Source organism: Salvelinus namaycush, chromosome 21 (genome assembly GCF_016432855.1).
Source record: "Salvelinus namaycush isolate Seneca chromosome 21, SaNama_1.0, whole genome shotgun sequence".
NCBI classification, from domain to species: domain Eukaryota; kingdom Metazoa; phylum Chordata; class Actinopteri; order Salmoniformes; family Salmonidae; genus Salvelinus; species Salvelinus namaycush.
The window spans coordinates 35,877,050-35,892,132 of NC_052327.1; the positions used below are offsets into that span (position 1 = coordinate 35,877,050).

The window sequence follows — 15,083 nt, forward strand, 5'->3', positions numbered from 1 at the left end:
TGTATGGTCCCTCAGTCGAGCAGTGAATTTCAACCACAAAGACCAGGGAGGTTTTCCAATGCCTCTCAAAGAAGGGCACCTATCGGTAAATGGCAAAAAAAAAAAAAGCAGACATTAAATATCCCTTTGAGCATGGCAAAGTTATTAATTACACTATGGATGGTGTATCAATACAAAGATACAGGTGTCCTTCCTAACTCAGTTGCCAGAGAGGAAGGAAACCGCTCAGGGATTTCACCATAATGCCAAATGGTCACTAAAACAGTTACATACCGGTAGTTTAATGGTTGTGATAGAGAAAAACTGAGAAAGGATTAACAACATTGTAGTTACTCCACAATACTAACCTAAATGAAAGTGAAAAGGAAGCCTGTACAGAATACAAATATTCCACAACATGCATCCTTTTTGGAATATGGCACAAAAGTAAAACTGCAAAAATTTGGGCTAAGAAATTAACTTTATGCCCTGAATACATGCTTATGCGCGATGTGTTTCTGTATATATTCAGAGACTTATCCCTGTCATGCTTAGAGAAGATCTTACGTCAAGTGTTATTGAAGTGTTGTGTATGCAGGTTCACTTGGCACATCTAAAGACTTTTCTTTTGGGGTGTTGCTTTAGGCCACCAAGTGCTAACAGTCAGTATCTAACTAATATGTGTGAAATGCTTGATAGTGTATGTGATGTAAATAGAGAGGTCTACTTCCTTGGGAACCTGAATATTGACTGGTTTTCATCAAGCTGTCTGCTCAAGAGGAAGCTTCTTACTGTAACCAGTGCCTGTAATCTGGTTCAGGTTATTAATCAACCTACCAGGGTGTTTACAAACACTACAGGAACAAGATCATCCACATGTATCGATCACATTTTTACTAATACTGTAGAACTTTGTTCTAAAGCTGTATCCGTACCCATTGGATGCAGTGATCACAATATAGTGGCTATATCCAGGAAAGCAAAAGTTCCAACAGCTGGGCCTAAAAGTGTACAAGAGATCATACAAAAGATTTTGCTGTGACTCTTATGTGGATGATGTTAAACATATTTGTTGGTCTGATGTGACTAATGAGGCGCATCCAGACGCTGCACTTGAATTTATGACATTTCGTCTTCCAATTATTGATAAAGATGCACCTGTTAAGAAAATGACTGTTAGAACTGTTAAGGCTCCATAGATTGATGAAGAATTGAAATACTGTATGGTTGAAAGAGATGGGGCAAAAGGAGTGGCTATTAAGTCTGGCTGCACATCTGATTGGCTTACTTACTGCAAATTGAGAAATGATGTGACTAAAATCAACAAAAAGAAGAAGAAACTGTGTTATGAAGCCAAGATCAATGATAAAGAATGATGGGAAAAAACTTGAGCACTTTAAAAGGAAATGATGTGCAGAAAGACAAATTCAAAACCATCTTTCATCAAATCAGATGGCTTATTCATCACAAAACCATTTGATGTTGCCAATTACTTGAATGATTATTTCATTGGCAACGTGGGCAAACTTAGGCAGGAAATGCCAACAATGAACAGCGAGCAATTGTATTCATGCATAAAAACAAATAAAGAACATTTTGTAAAGTTAGTGTGGGAGAGGTGGGAAAATTGTTATCGAGCAATAATGACAAACGTCTTGGCATTGACAACTTATTTGGAAAGCTACTGAGGATGGTAGCGGACTCTATAGCCTCTCCTATGTGTCAATTTTTTTTATCTGCACCTAGAGGAAAGTCTTTGTCCTCAGGCCTGGAAGGAAGCCAAAGTAATTCCGCTACCCAAGAGTGGTAAAGCGGCCTTTACTGGTTCTAACAGCAGACCTATAAGCTTGCTGTCAGCTCTTAGCAAACTGTTGGAAAAAATTGTGTTTGACCAAATACAATGCTATTTCTCTGTAAACAAATTAACAACAGACTTTCAACATGCTTATAGAGAAGGGGACTTAACATGCACTACACTGACACAAATGACTGATGATTAGTTGAAATAAATTGATAATAAGAAGATTGTGGGAGCTGTACTGTTAGATTTCAGTGCAGCCTTTGATATTACTGGCCATAACCTGTAGTTGAAAAAACGGATGGTTTTTCAACCTCAGCTCTGAATCCACGATATGGCAATCTATCTAATAGAACTCAAAGGGTTTTCTTTAATGGAAGCTTCTCTAAAATGTCAAACATGTAAAGTGTGGTGTACCACAGGGCAGCTCTCTAGGCCCTCTACTCTTTTCTATTTTTACCAATGACCTGCTACTGGCATTAAACACAGCGTGTGTGTCCATGTATGCTAATGATTCAACCATATACGCATCAGCAACCACAGCTAATGAAGTCACTGAAACCCTTAAAGAGTTGCAGTCTGTTTTGGAATGGGTGGCCAGTAATAAACTGGTCCTGAACATCTCTAAAACTAAGAGTATTGTATTTGGTACAAATCATTCCTTAAGTTCTAGACCTCAGCTGAATCTGGTAATGAATGGTGTGGCTGCTGGACAAGTTGAAGAGACTAAATTACTTGGCGTTACCTTAGATTGTAAACCGTCATGGTCAAAACATATAGATTCAATGGTAGTACTCTACTAGCAGGAGCGGTAGAGATACTCTTAATGATCGGCTATGAAAAGCCAACTGACATTTACTCCCGAGGTGCTGACTTGCTGCACCCTCGACAACTACTGTGATTATTATTTGACCGTGCTGGTCATTTATGAACATTTTGGCCATGTTCTGTTATAATCTCCACCCAGCACAGCCAGAAGAGGACTGGCCACCCCTCATAGCCTGGTTCCTCTCTAGGTTTCTTCCTAGGTTTTGGCCTTTCTAGGGAGTTTTTCCTAGCCACCGTGCTTCTACACCTGCATTGCTTGCTGTTTGGGGTTTTAGGCTGGGTTTCTGTACAGCACTTTGAGATATCAGCTGATGTACGAAGGGCTATATAAATAAATACATTTGAATTTAAATTTGAATTAGTAAAGATGGGGAGAGGTCTGACCGTAATAAAGAGATGCTCTGCTTTTTTGACACCACACTCCAAAAAGCATGTTCTGCAGGCTCTAGTTTTGTCTAATCTTGATTATTGTCCAGTCGTGTGGTCCAGTGCTGCAAGAAAATACCTAGTTAGGCTGCAGCTAGCCCAGAACAGAGCGGCACGTTCTGCTCTTCATTGTAATCATAGGGCTGATATAAATACTATGCATGCCAGTCTCTCTTGGCTAAGAGTTGAGGAGAGACTGATTGCATCACTTATTTTTTATAAGAAACATTGTGTTGAAAATCCCAAATTGTTTGCATAGTCAACTTACACACAGCTCTGAGACACACTTATCCCACCAGACATGCCACCAGGGGTCTTTTCACATAGAGCCCTTACTGCATGGAACTTCCTTCCATCTCATATTGGTCAAATAGACAGCAAACCCAGTTAAAAAAAACAGATAAAGCAACACCTTACAACACCTCTCCCCTATTTGACCTAGATAGTTTGTGTGTATGTATTGATATGTAGGCTACGTATGCCTTACATTTTCTTTTTATGTAGTTCTGTCCTTGAGCTGTTCTTGTCTATTGATGTTCTGTATTATGTCATTCTGTATTATGTTTCATGTTTTGTGTAAACCCCAGGAAGAGTAGCTGCTGCTTTTGCAACAGATAATGGGGATCCTAATAAAATACCAAATAGAAAGCGTTAGGTTTGGGGCAAATGCAACACATCACAGAGTACCACTCTTCATATTTTCAAGCATCATGTTGGCTGCATCATGTTATGGGTATTCTTGTCATCGGCAAGAACTAGGGAGTTTTTTGGGTGATAAAAATAAACGGAAGAGCAAAGCACAGGCAAAATGTAAATTTTGCAAAAAATGTAAAAAATGTAAATAAATGTAAATGTAAAATCCTAGAGGAAAACCTGGTTCAGTCTGCTTTCCAACAGACTCTGGGAGACAAATTCACCTTTCAGCAGGACAATAACCTAAAACAAGGCCAAATATCCACTGGAGTTGCTTCCCGAGGAGACATTGAATGTTCCGGAGTGGCCTAGATACAGTTGAATTAACCAGTCAAATGTAACTGAACAAAAATATAAGACAACACGCAACAATGTTTAAGATTTTACCTAGTAGCAGTTCATAGAAGGAAATCAGTCAATTTAAATAAATTCATTAGGCCATAATCTATGAATTTCACAGGACTGGGCAGGGGATCAGCCACTGGGGAGCCAAGCCCAGCCAATCAGAATGAGTTTTTCCCCACAAAAGGTCTTTAAAGACAGAAATACTCCTCAGTTTTATCAGCTGTCCGGGTGGCTGATCTCAGACGATCCCGCAGGAGAAGAAGCCGGATGTGGCGGTCCTGGGCTGGTGTGGTCTGCGGATATGAGGCCAGTTGGACGTACTGCCAAATTCTCTAAAACGACCTTGGAGGCATCTTATGGTAGAGAAATTAATATTCAATTCTCTGGCTACAGCTCTGGTTTACATTCCTGCAGTCAGCATGCCCATTGCTCGCTCCCTCAAAACTTGAGACATCTGTGGTATTGTGACAAAATTGCACATTTTAGTGTGGCCTTTTATTGTCCCCAAAACAAGGTGGATCTGTGTAATGATCATGCTGTTTAATCAGCTTCTTGATATTCCACACCCGTCAGGTGGATGGATTATCTTGGCAAAAGAGAAATACTCACTAACAGGGATGTAAACAAATTAGTGGCCAAAATTTGAAAGAAATAAGTTTTTTGTGAGTATGTAACATTTCTGGGAACTTTTATTTCAGCTCATGAAATATGGGACCAACACTTTACGTGTTGCGTTTATATTTTTGTTCAGTGTATACAGTGCATTAGGAAAATATTCACATTTTCCCACATTTTAAAATGGATTCTATAACCCCCCTAGTCAATCTACACACTCCATAATGACAAACCAAAAACAGGTTGCAAATGTATTAAATATCATAGTATGAATACATAGTTATGTTATAATAAAAAATATAGAGCGTGTGAGCTGAGCAGACATTTAACAGAAAACACAAAAAATAAAGCAAAGTACTTTTTGAACTTTGAGGCGCTATGCCTTTTTAGGGCTTAATGTACCAACAGTCTGTGGATTATGTCATTGTACATACAATGGAGGAAGACTGCCACTTAAATACTGTGGTCAGTTTGTAATACCTTGTAAATGAAAGTATAGTGGCTGGTCTACCGAGAGACTGAAGTGGAATGAGTAGAGGCCCCACACACAGAAGTGTCTGATGTCCTCCCAGTCAACCCGTCCCAATCGCACAAGCCCCTCTCCACTCTCACTAATAATCACCATTGAATCTTAACTATAAATGACAAACAAGGACTAATAATGACTTGACATACTCTCCTAATCTGTCCAGAACTTTTAATCATTTACAGCAGGTTAATCAATTATAGCAGGTTTGCAAGTCACCAAAATACATTGTAGTATAGTTAAATCTTTCCTTCTGTCTCACAAGCCAACCCTTCTGTCTCCAACTTACCCTCCCAGTTCTCTCCCCTTTACCCCAACCAAACTTGTTCCAACCTACCATCCAAGCCAATCACCACCTCCGATCTTTGCCCTCCCTTATCCACCCAGGTAAAGTTTATCCCAACCTCCCATTGTTTCCCACCCATTCTTCTTCTCAGACACATTTACACCCATCAATATATCGACTTACTCATCCATTCACATACAACACATACCCTATGCATTCACCCACCCAGTCTCTCCAGCCCTCCTACACATATTCACCCTCATTCACACTCCCATTCACATGCAGACACATACACACCCCATCACGCCCACTCTTTTGCATCATCTTTTCAGTGTCCATGTAGCTCATTGGTAACAGCTATGTCTATTGTTACTTCCTAGAGAAGTACATTTGGGGAAAATAGAGTTTAGATTGTATTGGGGGGAGGGCGGCAGGTAGCCTAGTGGTCAGAGCATTGGGCCAGTAACCAAAAAAGGTTGCTAGATCGAATCCCTGAGCTGACAAGGTAAAAATCTGTCGTTCTACCCCTGAACAAGGCAGTTAACCCACTGTTCCTGGCCGTCATTGTAAATGAAAATTTGTTCTTAACTGACTTGCCTAGTTAAATAAAGGTAAAAAATAAATAAAATATTGTCTCAATTTACAATAAGCTGGTCTTGGGCATCACGCATGTAGACTAGTGTAGCTCAGCTTCGTTCTCTCAGGGCATTGGGCTCTCTCAACTGGAATGGTTTATTGCAGCCTATTTAGGGCTTCATCGGCACTTCATCTGTGAATTCCATCTTTTGTGTTCCTTTCTATACCCACAGCACTGCCGAGAAGCGGAGTTGAGACTTGATTCCTTTTTCCTCCACTGACTGTCTGATTGGAATGTATTGCTTGCGTTTTTTTTCTCAGCTTAGCAGACAGGTCCTGGACGAATCGAACGGACTGGCCCTGGATTTTGATCTCCTTTCCCCCTGTACCTTCAGAATGTTGACTTTGGTCTGATAGTTCCACAGTTTGAGGATTACCATCTGAGGTTATTTAGTGTTCTTCTGTTTCACGCCGAGCCGATGGAATCGTTCCAGATCCTCCTGTGATATATCCACGCCAAGCTCCTCTGATATCAGTTTTACCACGTAGCTGGAAAAGTCTCCTTTTTCCTCGTCTTCCGGTAACGACAATATTCTCATGTTGTTTTGTCTCATTCTGTTTTCTTGCTGTTCGCAACCTTGTTTCCGGAAGGCTAATTTCGTTGTCTTGTTCGTTCATGCGCACAACTTGTATGTCTACAACTATAGAATCTACTTTATTTTCCAGCGAATCTACTTTAACAACTGATTGTAACAGTTTGTTTGTTTTGGTGTGCATTGAGAGCATTTTAACAAATGTTTTCCTAGATAACCTTTAGCTGTTCATTACTCTCATTTGCATCTCCAAGTTGTTCCTTGTCTTTTCCTCTGAGGGAAGCCATGGCTTGTTTGGTTTGTGTTGCCTAGTCGCTTTACCAACTGATTGGTTCCCTGTTGTACATAACTGACCGCTCACTCTCTCCCAGTTGCTTGGGGATATGTTGATCTATCGATTTTAGAGACTTAATTTAAAAACTGTTTTCTGGCTTCTACACATAACCACAGTTTTGGTGGTACAAAATGGAGCTACTCACTCCTCATGTGTCCTATCGGAACGCACATGCACCTCTTCCTTAACGATTCTATAAATCAATATGATAAAATACTAAGGTTTTATTCTGGGCAGGGATTGGCTGTTGACATGACAACAGCTACTACAGTACTTACCAACCAGTGCTCCCAGCATGAAGGGTGACAGCTTCTTGAAAACAATGGAGTTGCTGGGCTTATTCCCCTGGAAGACCTTTCATTGAGGGTAAAATACAGTGTTTAACAATAATTGACCAAACATGCTATACAGCAAAGCATAATCCAGAAACAACACTAACAATCAAATGGTGCATATCTTGTCATCAATAGATTATAGACTGGCCCAGTGTCTGTCTGGTAAGTGTGGCAGTTACTGTGTCCCCTATTCCCTTTATAGCGCACTACTTTTGATAAGAGCCTCATGGCCCATAGGGCTCTGGTCAAAAGTAATGCAACTGTGTCTGATGAGTAAATCCACTCACTTTGTGTGGCAGCAGTTGCTCCAGCTCTGCTCCTCCCAGGCCAGTGGCCTCCAGCTCTTTCCTGGCTTCGTCTGAAGTCTTCCCCTTCATCAGTGCCTCCGTCTGGGCCAGGAAGTTGGCCATCAGGATCTATGGAGATCCAGAGGTATAGTCAAATACATACATATCAATGAACCGTTTTAAATCAAACTCTGTATGTACATTTGGCATCATTCTGGGTTTGACTGAGAAAGAATACTAGTCCGAAAAAATGAAATTAATTAAAGTCTGAATAAATTAAGTCAGAGTTGATGGTTTCAATGGTTGAACGATAGAATAGGTTATGTGGCAGAGTGAGGGTGTAAGCGTAGAGGATGTTGGATTAGCCATTAGGGTACTAATACATTTAGGAAGCCATGAGGGTGCACTACCTTGTGGTGGAGGCTGTCCCTGATGGGGTGCTGTGTCTGGGCAGGAATGAGAAAGTCAGCAGGAATCATACGTGTGCCTGGAAAGGTCACAACACAAAAGGTTACATGGAGAGGTCACGTTTTATTTTAATCTAATTTCAGCAGTTATTAGGGAATGCTATAATAACAACTGGTTCATATACTGTTGCAGTCTATATTATGAACAAGGGTCTGGAGGACAGGACAGGAGTGTGGCAGTTACCTTGGTGGATGAGCTGGTAGAAGGCGTGCTGTCCGTTGGTTCCGGGCTCGCCCCAGACGATGGGTCCGGTGTGGTAGTTGACACGAGCGCCATCTTTAGTAATGTACTTCCCGTTGGACTCCATGTCGCCCTGTGTATGAAAGACAGTTAAAGTTATGTTGGTTAGACTGAAATGTTTGCTTCATAAATAAAAAAGGTGAAACATTGAAAGGAAGCAGTGTAAGGTAGTCTATGATTATGAATCCCTTCTTATATTCTAGTGCACCTGCAAGTCACCCTTAATAGAAAGTGTTTTCCTTCCCTTTGTAGATCTGACAGACTGGATAGGTAGGTGTAAGCAAAAGCTTCAGCAAGTTTTCACCATATTACTATCACCTATCCAATTAAATTCAAATTGTCTACTCAACATGATCCTGTCCCTGGTTTCTCTTGTCTAGCCCAAACAGATGCCCCGTCCCGGTTCCTACAGCCCTAGCATATGGCCATTCCTGGCTCCTGCCTGCCTGTATTACTCAGAAGTAGGTTCAAATACGAAATCATTTCAAATCACTTCAACTGCGGTTGTTCGGACTTGTCTGTTGAATGGAACCAATATAAAATTCCCAAAGTGCAAACCCCACCCACCTGGCACGCCAAGCATGCTAAAGCAAACGCTCAAAGTATTTGAAAGATTTCAAATAGTATTTGAACCCAAGTACGGCAGCCTGCCTGACCTGCTGGAAGTATGCAGCGAAGCGGTGCATGTACTGGTCGTAGGGCAGCATGGCATGGGTCTCGGCCTGGAAGAAGTTGATGTACCAGACACCCAGCACGGCAAGCAGAACGGGGACGTTCTGCTCAATGGGGGTGCTGCGGAAATGGTTGTCCTTGGAAAGACAAACCATTCATTGTTAACAACATATTACCAATTCTAAATTTATTTAGTTTGGGATTATTTTCAATTGCCCCTGAGGGGATAAATAGTTGGGTTGAATTGACACTATGTGAGGGATAAATGTGCATACCATCCAATGAGCACCAGCCAGAAGCTGTTCAAAGTTCTCAAACCCTGCATGGTGAGAGGAGGTAGAAAAAAAGTGTTAGGATCAACTCTTAAACTCAAATTACTAGTAGTAGTAGTAGTAGTAGTATTGTACTAGTAGTAGTAGTAGTAGTAGTACTAGTACTAGTAGTAGTAGTTGTTATGCTGCTTTCGATGAATTCCATTTCAATTCACATACCAACTTTTTGCATTTGACAAAAAGTGCAAATCTGGAATATACACTAAATCCATAGAGTTCTAATATTGACAAACAGACACACATACATACCTATGTGCAGTGCAATGGACAGCCCAATAGCCGACCACAAGGAGTAACGCCCTCCAACCCACTGAGAGAAAGCCAAAATGACATCACAGTCACAAAATCAACCACTACAGAGCGGCAAGGTTCCTTTTTCTTACTCAAAACCTTGAAAAGTTATACAAAAACAGACAATGGCCATCACCTCGACAGTGTACTAGCACCCTTTCTTTAAAAAGACACCAATTCGTCAACATCGCTCATTTCCAATAGATGAGGTCAATGGAACGCAGACCATGGGGGATAGAAGAACGCCGGCACACATACAACAAATCTGTGGATATTCCTCATGATTGATGTATTGTAAACAGGCCCACAATGTGGTTACTAAAATCCGATTTGAATATATTTGGCTATTTTTGCTACATAACATTTAGAAGTAGTTCCTTTTCAGATTAAGAAGTGGCTGCTAAATGCTAACTCTGGTTCGTATAAGCTGGTAGCATAGAGAAATCGGTGGTGGTAGTCAGTCATTTTTTCCCCCTTCAATTTAAAGTTTTATTAAGTTTTCAATCAACCAACCAAACACATTCCACATTCACAGATGTGACAGACTTAAAAAAAATAATAATAATAAAAAATTGTTTTATATATATATACATACATACATACATACATACATACATATATATATATACACATACATACACACAAATAATAATTATAACAAAATTTAAAATATAGAACTTGCAGCAGCACTATCAAGGTTCTTATTAGCTATTTCCAGCCTTAGCTGAGATGACGAGCCAATAATTAGTTTTTTAGATTTTACAGCACCTTACACAACACGCATCTGCTCATCTCCCTGATCCCCCCATTCACTCTGTCCAATTTGAAATATAGTTGAGTAGTGGAGACCAGAGTCTATCAAACTTGGGCTGTCTCTTGTGGAGGTCATAAGTGAGCTTTTCAAGAGGGAGAAAGTCAACAATCTGGTCAATCCACATTTTAAATGTAGGAGAAGTATTAGAGGCCCACAATAGAAGAATACATTTCTTAGCAAAGTATGTAATGGTCATGAGCAGATTTTCTCTGTCAGGATCAAGAACAAAGTCCTGCTGGGCATTAAGAAGATAGAGACACGGGGTCATATCAAACTGTACATCTAGTATTTTCTGTGCAGCAGTATGTATAGATTGCCAAAATCTGGCAATCTCTCTACAGCTCCAAAATACATGCATATAGGTTCCACTTTCAGAGGTACATCTTTTACAGTTAGGAGAAATGTCTGTTTTCATTTTATGGAGTCTCAAGGGAGTGTAATAAAATTTGTACAAAAATTTGTAATTAGATTCTTTCATTTTTACATTAGTAGAGGAGCAGTATACCCTGTCGCAAACCTCCGCCCATAACTCATCACTGATAGTCAGACAAAGGTCCTTTTCCCATATTATTTTCAAAGGAGTAAAGGAGGATCCTCCTTTCTCAGAAAGGAGTCTATAGATATAGGATATTTTGCCTTTAATGGATTGTGCTGTGACAAGAAGGGTTTCAACTTCATTCAACTGAGTTCTAAACCTCCTCTTGGAAGTAAATGAGGAGATGACATGTCTAATTTGAAGATATTTTAAAAAATGGGATCTTGGCACATTGAATTCACTGCAGAGCTCTTGAAAGGATTTCAGTGTAGTGGTCTTCTGATGAAATAGGTCTGAAAAGGTCCTGATTCCTAGAGTATGCCAAAGATTAAAGTTGGCATCCCTCAGGGGTTTTGGCAAGTCTGGGTTGCCTACTATAGGCGAGTGAGAACATATTTGGGAGGAGATGCCCAGGTATTTCTTACAGTCCCTCCACGCTAGTAGGGTGCTGTAAATCACAAATGTTTTGGCTATGTTGCCGACTTCACTAAAGTTATTAATGAATATAGTTGAGCTTAGTGGCAATGAACCACAAGATTGGGCTTCTATCTGGATCCACGTTGACTCTTGTCTGTTTGTGATCCATGTTAGCATGTTGCGGATTTGGGCAGACCAGTAGTACAATTGAAGGGAGGGAAGGGCAAGACCACCCTTAGATTCAGGTTTCGATAGAGTGGAGAGCTTGATCCTAGGTTTTTTATTGCCCCATATAAATTTGGTGATGCTTTGGTTAATTGTTTTGAAAAAGGAAGCTGGGAGATAGCATGGGAGCATCTGAAATAAATAGTTCAGTCTAGGGAGGATGTTCATACGGATTACATTAATTCTTCCTACTAAGCTAATTGGGAGGGAGATCCAGGTTTGGAGGTTGTTCTTGATTCGATCCAGGAGTGGAAGATAATTCTCCTTGAAAAGCCTATTCAGATCTGGTGTTATGAATATCCCAAGGTATTGAAACCCCTGTGTCTTCCATTGGAATGGGCATAGTGTCTTCATAGAACTGGTGAGTGTAATATTGAGAGGGCAGAAAGTGGATTTGTTAAAATTAATCTTATAACCTGAAAACGTGCCATACTGAGCAATTGTGTCTAAAATGGGAGGAAGGGATTTCTCAGGGTTGGATATGTAGAGCAAGACATCATCCGCGTAAAGCGAAATCTTGTGCTGCAGGCCGCCTGCAGGAACACCCATAATACTTGGATTGCTCCTTATCAACTCTGCCAGAGGCTCCGCCCCCAACAAGTAGAGCAGGGGGGACAGCGAGCACCCTTGTCTTGTGCCCCGTCCCAAAGGGAATCTGTCAGAGTTCAGTCCGTTAGTAGTCACCATGGCATTTGGATGGGAGTATAGTGATTTGATCCATTTAATAAAGTTTGGGCCCATATTGAACTTTTCTAAGACTGAGAACAGAAAGCTCCACTCCATCCTGTCGAACGCCTTCTCAGCATCCAGTGAAGCCAGCAGGACAGGGGTCTTCTGTGCGTTTACTTGATCAATAATATCAAAAAGACGGCGAATGTTATCAGAAGAGTATCTGTCTCTAATAAATCCAGTTTGGTCCGCTTTTATTATTTTGGGAAGAAGAGTGTTTAGTCTTTTGGCGAGCAATTTGGTAATTATTTTGTAGTCGAAATCCAACAAGCTTATGGGCCGGAAGGAGGAGCAGGATAGGGGGTCCTTGTCTTTTTTGAGCAACACTGTAATGCGAGCTGTGTGCATTGAGTCTGGGAGAACTCAGTTTTTGCAAAAATCCTCCAGCATTGGCATGAAAATAGGGCTAAGCTGGGGCCAAAAAGCTTTGTAGAACTCTGGGGAATCCATCTGGGCCTGGGGACTTGTTAGGTGGCATGGAGGTAATTGCCTCCAGGATCTCCTCAGGAGTGAAGGGGGAGTTGAGATCTTCTTGGTCGGTCTCTGATAGTTTAGGTAGCGAGATTCCCTCTAGGAAGGAGTGGAGTTCTGCCTCCGTGTGTTTTCTCTCAGAGGTATATAGTTTGCAGTAAAAATCATGAAAAGTTAAATTGATCTTTTTTGGGTCATATGTGACCTCGTCCTCTGCTGTTCAGATAGCCATAATTGTACGCTCTGACTGCTCTTTTTTTAATTGATAAGCAAGCAATCTACTAGGCCTATTGCTATACTCATGGTATTTCTGTTTAGTCCAAATTCAGTTTGGCTTTGGCTGCTTTAAGTTGACTCCAGGAGGTGCTGTCTGGGGATTGTTTATGTACTTTGTCACAGTGTTCCAGCTCCCTCTCCAGATCTAGCCTGTGTGCTTCCATTGCTTTTTTCTTAGAGGAAGCATATGCAATTAGATGACCTCTTAGTGTGGCTTTAGCAGCGTCCCACATTGTGGCCGGAGAAACAGGAGAATCTTTGTTGTCTTGTGTGTAGTTGTCTATCCACGTAGTTACCAATGTGTGGAATGCTTCGTTTGATAGCATGGAGGTGTTGAATTTCCAGCTCTTTGACCTCGGGGTGTTTTTGCAGAGGTCAAAGCGGAGGTGGACAAAGGCGTGATCCGAAAGCGCTATGGGTCCGATTGTACACGTGGCTGAATTTATGAAACTCTTTGGGATAAAAATGTAATCTATACGGGAGTAGGTGTTATGGACATTAGAGTAGTATGTATAGTCCATAGCTATTAGTCTCTCTCCAGATATCTATCAGTCCCATCTCTTTAGTAAGAGAGTTCAACATCTTTGCAGATCTAGGATTTGTGGTGGGGACTTGAGATGATTTGTCTAGGGTTGGGTTCAGGGTACAATTAAAATCTCCGGCCAACACTCCAAAGGAAACACAATGCTCATTGAACAGGGTTATCATTTTCGACATAAAAGCAGGAGTATCTGTGTTAGGGGCGTATATGTTTAAGATAGTAATTGGTTGCCCATACAGTGACCCAGTTATCAAAATAAATCTCCCCTCCGGATCAGATAGGTTTTTGTCAATTATGAATGGAACATTCTTATGGATAAGTATTGCTGTACCTCTACTGTTGGATTTGAAAGATGAGAAATACACCTGTCCCACCCAAGCTCTGCGGAGTTTGGCATGTTCAGCATCACAGAGGTGTGTCTCTTGCAATAGCGCGATGTCTGCTTTTTCCTTTTTTAGAGCACATAGTATCTTTTTCCGTTTTATTGCATGGCCTAGACCATGGCAGTTCCATGTCAATAGATTTAAGGTACTAGTCATCGTCATCGAACAGTAATCGAACTTTAGTGCAAGTCATCTCTGGGTAAAGGTGGATAGTAGTTACAGCTGCGTTCACATAAAAGGAACATAAATGGTTTACATAAAATAACAATCTCTGAACACCCCAGCCGAGTTCCCAAACAACTCGACATATCCCGTTGGATCTATTACCTCCCCGCTCAGTCACAATTCTGTGTTCCAACAAAAAAAAAACGGGAACAGTTAGCAACGCACAACGTCTCCCCCTCCCCACCAAAGAAATGCCTCATCCTCTCCGCACCGCATTGAGTAAATGACAACGTAGCCCCCGTCCAGACCACATTAAAAAAGGGAGAAAATAAAATCAATAGCCCAGCCTACATATAGTAGGCCTAGGTTATAATATGGGGCCTATCCCTCTCAGCTAAAGGAACATAAATATAGATTAGACGGCTATAATGACATTTAGCAGGGCGGGTGGGTCTTTGGATATCGGCTATAAGTTGTCTTACCTCCTTTAGTAATAACAGTAATCGCATTTAGTCAATGGTCCATTTCTCATTGACCGGGGTTGTCTTTCAAAAAACGTTTTGCCTCTTCGGGAGTTTTGAAGTGTCGCAGGGCTCCTTGGTGAAGAATCCTGAGCTCGTTTGGGTATTTGAATCCCCTAAAGATGCCTCGGTCAATGGAGCATTTCTTCACCTCGTCAAACTCTCGGCGCTTTCGGCGTATTCCAGCTGACAGGTCCTGGAGTAAGGTGAGTTTGGCGTTTCCCACTGTAATGGTATTGGTTTTCGCCGCCTGTAGGACTCGTTCCTTGTCGGTGAATCTCAGGAAACGTATGGTGATTGGGCGCGGTGGTTGTCTGGCTGCTGGTGGGGGCCTCAGTGCTCGGTGAGCTCTCTCGAGTTCTATGGGCCTGTCGGTGGACAG

General features: G+C 41.3%; 1 protein-coding gene across 1 annotated transcript in view; it reads right to left on the reverse strand.

The window, feature by feature from the left end:
- The window catches only part of gpia (glucose-6-phosphate isomerase a), a 30,836-nt gene that overhangs the window by 1,603 nt on the left and 14,150 nt on the right, over positions 1-15,083 (reverse strand). Inside the window, exons 10-16 of the mRNA XM_039017634.1 lie at positions 9,583-9,643; positions 9,277-9,320; positions 8,986-9,138; positions 8,273-8,402; positions 8,032-8,108; positions 7,622-7,750; positions 7,278-7,353 (exon numbers count right to left, since the gene is read on the reverse strand). Coding sequence (XP_038873562.1) covers positions 7,278-7,353; positions 7,622-7,750; positions 8,032-8,108; positions 8,273-8,402; positions 8,986-9,138; positions 9,277-9,320; positions 9,583-9,643 — 670 coding nt within the window. The remainder of the gene's footprint in view (positions 1-7,277; positions 7,354-7,621; positions 7,751-8,031; positions 8,109-8,272; positions 8,403-8,985; positions 9,139-9,276; positions 9,321-9,582; positions 9,644-15,083) is intronic.